The sequence below is a fragment of the Diorhabda sublineata genome, chromosome 7 (assembly GCF_026230105.1).
Source record: "Diorhabda sublineata isolate icDioSubl1.1 chromosome 7, icDioSubl1.1, whole genome shotgun sequence".
Classification (NCBI taxonomy): Eukaryota; Metazoa; Arthropoda; class Insecta; order Coleoptera; family Chrysomelidae; genus Diorhabda; species Diorhabda sublineata.
Genome location: NC_079480.1, coordinates 708,082 through 720,697, shown reverse-complemented (window position 1 = coordinate 720,697; position 12,616 = coordinate 708,082). Strand labels below are relative to the sequence as shown.

The window sequence follows — 12,616 nt, the reverse complement described above, 5'->3', positions numbered from 1 at the left end:
AAATAAAATATAAATTACGTCTGTTTAGGAGGAATAATTTTGATAAGTGCAATCGTTCGACAATTATCGAGTAACGAATATTCGTTTCGTTAAATCGTATATATTATCCAAAGTAAATATAGTCGAGTTGACCTTTGAAATTTTGACAACAGACAATAATAGTGTGCAATTCAAATTATTCAATAGAAACAAGTAGCCAAAATATTTATAACGTAAAATCTACTTTATTGACAGCAGTTTTCAATATAAATAAAAAAGTGATTGGTTTTTTTTTTAATTATTTCTCGCCATCTGTGACACAAGACACAACCGTCATCATCAACAATCAGTTTTCAGTTACCAAAAGTAGAAGTCAGGTCAAATATTTTTGTGAAATATAAAAGTTTATTAAACGTTTAAATGTAGTGTGAAAATGTATATTTTACGTGGACGAGTTGTTGACGTTTTAATGCATTGAAGAACCATTGCTGTAAAATCTAAATTTATAGCACGACTATAGTGTTTACATAAGAAATATTCTTTGTTTTGAAAATGAGTAGTGGAAGCCACCAATATTTACAAAGTCCAAGTTCAAAGAGTTCTTCTAATGTTCGACCAAATGATATTGAACACGTATCGCAACTTTCTGAACATTTAGCAGCCTTATGTTTAAATCAAGAACATTCTGATGTCGTATTAATAGTCGAGGGTCATAAATTAAATGCACATAAAGTAAGTATTCAAATATATAAGTTAATATAAATTTTTATTGGTATTTTTAAAGGTTATATTAGCTGCTAGAAGCGATTATTTTCGGGCTCTTTTGTATGGAGGGCTTAAGGAAACATCGCAAAACGAAATTGTGTTACCTGACGCTCCTTTAAAAGCTTTCAAAGTACTGTTGAAATATATCTATACAGGTTAGATTGTTTTTTCTATTTATTTGTATAATAAATTTTTGAATAATATTAATTTAGGTCATATGTTTCTAACAACGTTAAAAGAAGATGTTATACTCGACACACTGGGCTTGGCCCATCAATACGGTTTTCAGGAGTTAGAAACTGCCATTTCTGAGATATTAAAACAATTATTAGCGTTAAATAACGTTTGTGCTATTTTGGATACCGCTCACTTATATAGTTTAGAAAAATTAGTTTTGGTTTGTCATGGTTTTTTGGATAGACACGCATCTGAAATATTAACGCACGAGACATTTGTCCAACTTTCACAGGTACAATAATATTTCTTTATATACGGAGCGTTATAACAATTGATTATTTTAGACTTCTCTGGTAAAACTCCTACAACGACATTCGTTTTTTGCACCAGAAGTTGATATATTCAGAGGAGTTTGCTCTTGGTGTAAAGTTAACGAAGATAAAAACGATTTGGTTATGAAATGTGTTAGATTACCTTTGATGAGCGTTGCGGATTTACTTTCTGTTGTGAGGCCTGCGGGGCTAGTGAAACCTGATGCTTTACTAGATGCTATAGCCGAAAGAACTAATATTAGACTTAGCAGTTTGCCCCACAGAGGTCAATTGAGTGAGTTTTTCCTCATTATGGAAATCTTTGGTTATGATGGTGAATTTCTTTTTAGTTTTGGATGAAAATGTGGCTTCGCCAAGGTTCGGTTCGAAAGTTGTTTCTGGGGAACTCATGGAATATTTATTGGACGGGGATTATTATTCTTACGATATGGAAAAAGGATATACAAGGCATGGGATAAACGGACCCGGGGATCATGGAATTATCGTCAAATTAGGGCAACCTTCGATTATTAACCATATTAGAATGTTATTATGGGATAGAGATGTAAGGTAAGGGAAATCATTTTGTTTTTTCAATTACTTTGAGAATTTCGACTAATATCACAGATTTTGTACAATTAATTCACCAAATTTTAATAATATACAGTGTGGCATGACAATTTTGTTGTAAGTTACAATTTTCATCAATTAATTTGCCAAATGTATATAATATACAGTGTGAGACAACAATTTCGACTAATATCACAGATTTTGTACAATTAGTTCACCAAATTTTAATAATATACAGTGTGGCATGACAATTTTGTTGTAAGTTACAATTTTCATCAATTAATTTGCCAAATGTATATAATATACAGTGTGAGACAACAATTTCGACTGAAATCACAACTTTTTTACAAGTAAATCATATAATTTCAATAACATACAGTGTGGAATGAACATTTTTGGCTGAAAGTGAGATTTTCGATCAATCAACTTGACAAATGTATATAATATACAGTGTGAGACAATAACTTGGACTAAAATCGCAGCATTTGTACCACTAACCAACTCAATTTTGATAATATACAGTGTGAGACAATAATTTTAACTCAAATTACAGTATTTTTAACAGTAGGTCACTGAATTTTGATAATATACAGTGTGATACATTAATTTCTACTAAAATTACAGCTTTTGTATCAGTAAGTCACTGAATTTCAATAAAATACAAGGTGAGATTAAAATTATTGCTGCAAGTGACATTTTTCATCATAATATATAGTGTGAGACAATAATTTCTACTAAAATTGCACCATTTGTACCATTAACTCACCAAATTCCAATAATATACAGTATGAGATATTAATTTCGACTAAAATTACAGCATTTGTATCAGTAAGTCAGTAAATTTTGATAATATACAGTGTGAGACATTAATTTAGACTAAAATTACAGCATTTGTACCATTAACTCACTAAATGTCATTAATATACAGTATGAAACAATAATTTCTACTAAAATTACAGCTTTTGTATCAGTAAGTCACTGAATTTTAATGATATACAGTGTGAGACAATAATTTTAACTGAAATTACAATATTTTTAACAGTAGGTCACAGAATTTTGATAAAATACAGTGTGAGGCAAGAGTTTCACGAAAATCGCTCATTATCTATCACAAAATCACTAAAATTTTATAATATACAGTGTGAGACAATAATTTGGATTAAAATCACACTTTTTGTACCACTAACCAACTAAATTTCAATAATATACGGTGTGAGACAATAATTTTAACTGAAATTACAGCATTTTAAACAGTAGGTCACTGAATTTTGATAATATACAGTGTGAGACAATAATTTCTACTAAAATTACAGCATTTGTATCAGTAAGTCACTAAATTTTGATAATATACAGTGTGAGACAATAATTTTAACTGAAATTACAGCATTTTAAACAGTAGGTCACTGAATTTTGATAATATACAGTGTGAGACAATAATTTCTACTAAAATTACAGCATTTGTATCAGTAAGTCACTAAATTTTGATAATATACAGTGTGAGACAATAATTTTAACTGAAATTACAGCATTTTAAACAGTAGGTCACTGAATTTTGATAATATACAGTGTGAGACAATAATTTCTACTAAAATTACAGCTTTTGTATCAGTAAGTCACTGAATTTTAATGATATACAGTGTGAGACAATAATTTTAACTGAAATTACAGCATTTGTATCAGTAGGTCACTGAATTTTGATAATATACAGTGTGAGACAATAATTTTAACTGAAATTACAATATTTTTAACAGTAGGTCACAGAATTTTGATAAAATACAGTGTGAGGCAAGAGTTTCACGAAAATCGCTCATTATCTATCACAAAATCACTAAAATTTTATAATATACAGTGTGAGACAATAATTTGGATTAAAATCACACTTTTTGTACCACTAACCAACTAAATTTCAATAATATACGGTGTGAGACAATAATTTTAACTGAAATTACAGCATTTTAAACAGTAGGTCACTGAATTTTGATAATATACAGTGTGAGACAATAATTTCGACTAAAATTACACTCTTTGTACCATTAACTCACTAAATTTCAATAATATACAGTATGAAACAATAATTTCTACTAAAATTACAGCTTTTGTATCAGTAAGTCACTGAATTTCAATAATATACGGTGTGAGACAATAATTTTAACTGAAATTACAGCATTTTAAACAGTAGGTCACTGAATTTTGATAATATACAGTGTGAGACAATAACTTGGATTAAAATCACACTTTTTGTACCACTAACCAACTAAATTTCAATAATATACGGTGTGAGACAATAATTTTAACTGAAATTACAGCATTTTAAACAGTAGGTCACTGAATTTTGATAATATACAGTGTGAGACAATAATTTCGACTAAAATTACAATCTTTGTACCATTAACTCACTAAATTTCAATAATATACAGTATGAAACAATAATTTCTACTAAAATTACAGCTTTTGTATCAGTAAGTCACTGAATTTTAATGATATACAGTGTGAGACAATAATTTTAACTGAAATTACAATATTTTTAACAGTAGGTCACAGAATTTTGATAAAATACAGTGTGAGGCAAGAGTTTCACGAAAATCGCTCATTATCTATCACAAAATCACTAAAATTTTATAATATACAGTGTGAGACAATAATTTGGATTAAAATCACACTTTTTGTACCACTAACCAACTAAATTTCAATAATATACGGTGTGAGACAATAATTTTAACTGAAATTACAGCATTTTAAACAGTAGGTCACTGAATTTTGATAATATACAGTGTGAGACAATAATTTCTACTAAAATTACAGCATTTGTATCAGTAAGTCACTAAATTTTGATAATATACAGTGTGAGACAATAATTTTAACTGAAATTACAGCATTTTAAACAGTAGGTCACTGAATTTTGATAATATACAGTGTGAGACAATAATTTCTACTAAAATTACAGCTTTTGTATCAGTAAGTCACTGAATTTTAATGATATACAGTGTGAGACAATAATTTTAACTGAAATTACAGCATTTGTATCAGTAGGTCACTGAATTTTGATAATATACAGTGTGAGACAATAATTTTAACTGAAATTACAATATTTTTAACAGTAGGTCACAGAATTTTGATAAAATACAGTGTGAGGCAAGAGTTTCACGAAAATCGCTCATTATCTATCACAAAATCACTAAAATTTTATAATATACAGTGTGAGACAATAATTTGGATTAAAATCACACTTTTTGTACCACTAACCAACTAAATTTCAATAATATACGGTGTGAGACAATAATTTTAACTGAAATTACAGCATTTTAAACAGTAGGTCACTGAATTTTGATAATATACAGTGTGAGACAATAATTTCTACTAAAATTACAGCATTTGTATCAGTAAGTCACTAAATTTTGATAATATACAGTGTGAGACAATAATTTTAACTGAAATTACAGCATTTTAAACAGTAGGTCACTGAATTTTGATAATATACAGTGTGAGACAATAATTTCTACTAAAATTACAGCTTTTGTATCAGTAAGTCACTGAATTTTAATGATATACAGTGTGAGACAATAATTTTAACTGAAATTACAGCATTTGTATCAGTAGGTCACTGAATTTTGATAATATACAGTGTGAGACAATAATTTTAACTGAAATTACAATATTTTTAACAGTAGGTCACAGAATTTTGATAAAATACAGTGTGAGGCAAGAGTTTCACGAAAATCGCTCATTATCTATCACAAAATCACTAAAATTTTATAATATACAGTGTGAGACAATAATTTGGATTAAAATCACACTTTTTGTACCACTAACCAACTAAATTTCAATAATATACGGTGTGAGACAATAATTTTAACTGAAATTACAGCATTTTAAACAGTAGGTCACTGAATTTTGATAATATACAGTGTGAGACAATAATTTCTACTAAAATTACAGCATTTGTATCAGTAAGTCACTAAATTTTGATAATATACAGTGTGAGACAATAATTTTAACTGAAATTACAGCATTTTAAACAGTAGGTCACTGAATTTTGATAATATACAGTGTGAGACAATAATTTCTACTAAAATTACAGCTTTTGTATCAGTAAGTCACTGAATTTTAATGATATACAGTGTGAGACAATAATTTTAACTGAAATTACAATATTTTTAACAGTAGGTCACAGAATTTTGATAAAATACAGTATGAGGCAAGAGTTTCACGAAAATCGCTCATTATCTATCACAAAATCACTAAAATTTTATAATATACAGTGTGAGACAATAATTTGGATTAAAATCACACTTTTTGTACCACTAACCAACTAAATTTCAATAATATACGGTGTGAGACAATAATTTTAACTGAAATTACAGCATTTTTAACAGTAGGTCACAGAATTTCGATAAAATACAGTGTGTATCGCAAACTTCCAGATCCTACTCGTACTACATCGAAGTATCGATGGAACAGAAAGATTGGGTGCGCGTCATCGATTACAGCCAATACAGTTGCCGTTCTTGGCAATATTTATATTTCGAAAACCGAGTCGTACAATACATCAGAGTTGTCGGTACGCACAACACCGTCAACAAAGTATTCCATTTGGTGTCATTGGAAGCCATGTGCCGATCGCAACTTCCCAAAATGGTGAACGACGTCATCTGTCCGAATTACAACGTTGCCACGTTAGACAAAAGCGCCGTCGTCATCGAGGGCGTCAGTCGATCGCGCAACACGCTTTTGAACGGCGACACCAAAAGATACGATTGGGATTCGGGTTACACTTGCCACCAATTGGGATCCGGGGCCATACTCGTCCAATTAGGTAATCGCACCGGCGGATTTTAACCTCTAACGGAGTTTTTTTTTTCTATTTTTTTTGTGTTAAATAGGTCAACCTTACATCATATCGAGCTTGAGGTTGCTGTTATGGGATTGCGACGATAGGAGTTACAGTTATTACATAGAATCGTCGATAAATTTTTGGGAATGGGAGGTGGTCGTCGATAATACGAGGGAGAATTGCAAATCTTGGCAAGTCGTACGTTTCCCGCCGAGGCCTGTGGTGTTCGTCAGGATCGTCGGGACGCACAATACGGCTAACGAGGTAAAAAAATATTTCAAAAACGAAAATATTTTCGCGTTTATCTAGTGAGTCGTTTTATTTTTATGGTAATTTTTGTAAATATATCGAAAAAAAAAAAAAAAAACGTTCGAACGGATTTATTTGACCTCGTTATCGTGTTTGAATACGTCGGGTTTTGTTAATTGTTTGTTTTTATTTTTGAGTCGAAAGATTATTTTTATGGAAAAAACCGCGTTTCGAATGGAGGAGATGGAGAAGACGGACGTGGAAAATGATTGAATGATGAAGAGGAAATTGAAGAAAAAAAAATGGAAAATAAATCGGCGAAAACAGAAGAAAAATTGACTGGAGCCTTCATCTGGTGCTAAAATCGAGAAGGAGAAGACGAGGAGAAGAAAAAATGATAATCGAAGAGAATAGAACGAAAGAAAAAGTGATAACAAGAAAAATAAACAAGAAAGAGATGAGTTTGTATTAGCTAATAAGAAAATTGGGGGGACTGGGTGAATAAAAACGAAAAGATCGCAGACGGTGGAAGAAATTAAACTCAATCGCAACTAGAAAAAGTAGAAATAACAAGAAAAAAACGAAAATGAACGAAAACTGGATTCTAAAGGGCGAGTTCTACCCTGAAAAAGTCAATTATTATGAAGATTTTTATAGATGAAAACATTTAATCTTCAATTCGACCCAAATGGGCGAGTTGTGCCCTGACAAAATTCATTATTATGACAATTTTTATAAATGAAAACATTTAATCTTCATTTCGACCCAAATGGGCGAGTTGTGCCCTGACAAAATTCATTATTATGACAATTTTTATAAATGAAAACATTTAATCTTCATTTCGACCCAAATGGGCGAGTTCTGCCCTGACAAAATTCATTATTATGACAATTTTTATAAATGAAAACATTTAATCTTCATTTCGACCCAAATGGGCGAGTTCTGCCCTGACAAAATTCATTATTATGACAATTTTTATAAATGAAAACATTTAATCTTCATTTCGACCCAAATGGGCGAGTTGTGCCCTGACAAAATTCATTATTATGACAATTTTTATAAATGAAAACATTTAATCTTCATTTCGACCCAAATGGGCGAGTTCTACCCTGACAAAATTCATTATTATGACAATTTTTATAAACGAAAACATTTAATCTTCAATTCGACCTAAATGGGCGAGTTCTACCCTGACAAAATCAATTATTTTGAAGATTTTTATAAACGAAAACATTTAATCGAAAACATTTAATCTTCAATTCGACCTAAATGGGCGAGTTCTACCCTGACAAAATCAATTATTTTGAAGATTTTTATAAACGAAAACATTTAATCTTCAATTCGATCCAAATGGGCGAGCTCTGCCCTGACAAAATTCATTATTATGACAATTTTTATAAACGAAAACATTTAATCTTCAATTCGACCTAAATGGGCGAGTTCTACCCTGACAAAATCAATTATTTTGAAGATTTTTATAAACGAAAACATTTAATCGAAAACATTTAATCTTCAATTCGACCTAAATGGGCGAGTTCTACCCTGACAAAATCAATTATTTTGAAGATTTTTATAAACGAAAACATTTAATATTCAATTCGATCCAAATGGGCGAGCTCTGCCCTGACAAAATTCATTATTATGACAATTTTTATAAATGAAAACATTTAATCTTCATTTCGACCCAAATGGGCGAGTTCTGCCCTGACAAAATTCATTATTATGACAATTTTTATAAATGAAAACATTTAATCTTCATTTCGACCCAAATGGGCGAGTTCTGCCCTGACAAAATTCATTATTATGACAATTTTTATAAATGAAAACATTTAATCTTCATTTCGACCCAAATGGGCGAGTTCTGCCCTGACAAAATTCATTATTATGACAATTTTTATAAATGAAAACATTTAATCTTCATTTCGACCCAAATGGGCGAGTTGTGCCCTGACAAAATTCATTATTATGACAATTTTTATAAATGAAAACATTTAATCTTCATTTCGACCCAAATGGGCGAGTTCTACCCTGACAAAATTCATTATTATGACAATTTTTATAAACGAAAACATTTAATCTTCAATTCGACCTAAATGGGCGAGTTCTACCCTGACAAAATCAATTATTTTGAAGATTTTTATAAACGAAAACATTTAATCGAAAACATTTAATCTTCAATTCGACCTAAATGGGCGAGTTCTACCCTGACAAAATCAATTATTTTGAAGATTTTTATAAACGAAAACATTTAATCTTCAATTCGATCCAAATGGGCGAGCTCTGCCCTGACAAAATTCATTATTATGACAATTTTTATAAACGAAAACATTTAATCTTCAATTCGACCTAAATGGGCGAGTTCTACCCTGACAAAATCAATTATTTTGAAGATTTTTATAAACGAAAACATTTAATCGAAAACATTTAATCTTCAATTCGACCTAAATGGGCGAGTTCTACCCTGACAAAATCAATTATTTTGAAGATTTTTATAAACGAAAACATTTAATATTCAATTCGATCCAAATGGGCGAGCTCTGCCCTGACAAAATTCATTATTATGACAATTTTTATAAACGAAAACATTTAATCTTCAATTCGACCTAAATGGGCGAGTTCTACCCTGACAAAATCAATTATTTTGAAGATTTTTATAAACGAAAACATTTAATCTTCAATTCGACCTAAATGGGCGAGTTCTACCCTGACAAAATCAATTATTATGACAATTTTTATAGATGAAAACATTTAATCTTTAATTCGACCTAAATGGGCGAGTTCTACCCTGACAAAATCAATTATGAAGATTTTTATAAACGAAAACATTTAATCTTCAATTCGTCCTAATTGGGCGAGTTCTGCCCTGACAAAATCAAATAATATGACAATTTTTATAGATAAAAACATTTAATCTTCAATACCAAGAAAAAAAAACAACATAACCAAAAAAAATCTCCGAAAAAATTAGAAAAATAATATTCGACCATCGAAATTTTTGATTTATAAATAAATCGCTCAAATTATTTCTAGTTTTTTAACGATAAAGCACATTTGTGAATCCAACTAAAGTTTCTTAAAACACCGTCAGCGTGAACAATTCCGATACTATTTCCAGGTATTTCATTGCGTACATTTCGAATGTCCGTCAATGGAAGAAATCGAATCTCCGATTGTAACCGTAAAGCAAAATCATCAAAACGAATCCGTTGCCGAACAAGACAACAATCAACCGACCGAAACCGCGACCGAGGCCGAAGAAATGCAACCAAACGACATCGATAATGTTTTGCAATAAAAAACTGATCGACGGAAAGTTTCTCGGTCTCATTAGGGGAATGTTTATGTGGGTTTCTCACTGTTCGGTTCAATCGAATGAATTTCTGTCTAGCGTTTTTTGGGTATCGAAGTTTTTCTTGTTTTGATCGATCTAGTGGAAACCCGACGTTTCTGCAATTTATAACGACATAACGGGTGAAAAATATTAAATTATTTGTTAGTTACCACAGAATTATAATGTCCTGTGATTTATTTTTCGTGACTTTCCCTCGTTCGTTACATTTTTATTGTTTGAAATTTTCTTTTTTGTAATAAAGATCATTTTTATTTTGATTTTTGTTTGATTTATATTGCCTATTACCTGAAAATTCGAAATAGCGGGTTCGATTATATCATATGTTTGGAAAATCGTATTTTTGAATACAATTTTTATAAACGAAAACATTTAATCTTCAATTCGATCTAAATGGGCGAGTTCTACCCTGACAAAATCAATTATTATGACAATTTTTATAGACGAAAACATTTAATCTTCAATTCGATCCAAATGGGCGAGTTCTACCCTGACAAAATCAATTATTATGACAATTTTTATAGATGAAAACATTTAATCTTTAATTCGATCCAAATGGGCGAGTTCTACCCTGACAAAATCAAATAATATGACAATTTTTATAGATGAAAACATTTAATCTTTAATTCGACCTAAATGGGCGAGTTCTACCCTGACAAAATCAAATAATATGACAATTTTTATTGATGAAAACATTTAATCTTAAATTCTAACCAAATGGACGAGTTCTACCCTGATAAAGTCAATTATTATGACAATTTTTATAGATGAAAACTTTTAATCTTGAATTCTAACCAAATAGACAAGTCCCACCCTGGGAAAGTCCATTAGTTTGACAATTTTTATTAACGAAAACATTTAATCTTCAATTTAATCCAAATGGGCAAGTCCCAGCCTGGCAAAATCAATTAATTAGACCATTATTTATAGATAAAAACATTTAATCTTTAATTTGACCTAGAAGAGCGAGTTCTACCCTGACAAAATCAAATAATATGACAATTTTTATAGATGAAAACATTTAATCTTCAATTCGACCTAAATGGGCAAGTTCTACCCTGACAAAATTCATTATTATGACAATTTTTATAAATGAAAACATTTAATCTTCATTCAGACCCAAATGGGCGAGTTCTGCCCTGACAAAATTCATTATTATGACAATTTTTATAAATGAAAACATTTAATCTTCATTTCGACCCAAATGGGCGAGTTCTGCCCTGACAAAATTCATTATTATGACAATTTTTATAGATGAAAACATTTAATCTTCAATTCGACCTAAATGGGCAAGTTCTACCCTGACAAAATTCATTATTATGACAATTTTTATAAATGAAAACATTTAATCTTCATTTCGACCCAAATGGGCGAGTTGTGCCCTGACAAAATTCATTATTATGACAATTTTTATAGATGAAAACATTTAATCTTCAATTCGACCTATATGGGCAAGTTCTACCCTGACAAAATTCATTAGTATGACAATTTTTATAAACGAAAACATTTAATCTTCAATTCGAACTAAATGGGCGAGTTCTACCCTGACAAAATCAATTATTATGAAGATTTTTATAAACGAAAACATTTAATCTTCAATTCGACCTAAATGGGCAAGTTCTACCCTGACAAAATTCATTATTATGACAATTTTTATAAACGAAAACATTTAATCTTCAATTCGAACTAAATGGGCGAGTTCTACCCTGACAAAATCAATTATTATGACAATATTCATGGATGAAAACATTTAATCATCCATTCTATCCAAATGGGCAAATCCTACTCTGACAAACTCCATTAATTTGACAATTTTTATAAACGAAAACATTTAATCTTCAATTCTAACCAAATGGACAAGTCCCACCCTGGCAAAATCAATTATTATGACAATTTTTATAGATGAAAACATTTAATCTTCAATTCGACTTAAATGGACGAGTTCTACCCTGATAAAGTCAATTATTATGACAATTTTTATAGATGAAAACTTTTAATCTTGAATTCTAACCAAATGGACAAGTCCCACCCTGGCAAAGTCCATTAGTTTGACAATTTTTATTAACGAAAACATTTAATCTTCAATTTAATCCAAATGGGCAAGTCCCAGCCTGGCAAAATCAATTAATTAGACCATTTTTTATAGATAAAAACATTTAATCTTTAATTTGACCTATAAGAGCGAGTTCTACCCTGACAAAATCAAATAATATGACAATTTTTATAGATGAAAACATTTAATCTTCAATTCAATCCAAATGGGCAAGTCCCAGCCTGGCAAAATAAATTAATTAGACCATTTTTTATAGATAAAAACATTTAATCTTTAATTTGACCTAGAAGAGCGAGTTCTACCCTGACAAAATCAATTATTATGACAATGTT

The 12,616-nt window shown here is 30.2% G+C and overlaps 1 protein-coding gene across 1 annotated transcript; it reads left to right on the top strand.

Moving 5' to 3' along the window:
• Positions 1 to 10,491, top strand: LOC130446796 (BTB/POZ domain-containing protein 9). The gene is made up of 8 exons (XM_056783265.1): positions 1 to 711; positions 764 to 899; positions 957 to 1,213; positions 1,266 to 1,527; positions 1,583 to 1,802; positions 6,224 to 6,615; positions 6,683 to 6,897; positions 9,998 to 10,491. The coding sequence occupies exons 1-8, from the start codon at positions 532 to 534 to the stop codon at positions 10,175 to 10,177; spliced, it is 1,842 nt and encodes a 613-aa protein (XP_056639243.1). The 5' UTR covers positions 1 to 531; the 3' UTR covers positions 10,178 to 10,491.
• The last annotated feature ends 2,125 nt before the right edge of the window (positions 10,492 to 12,616 follow it).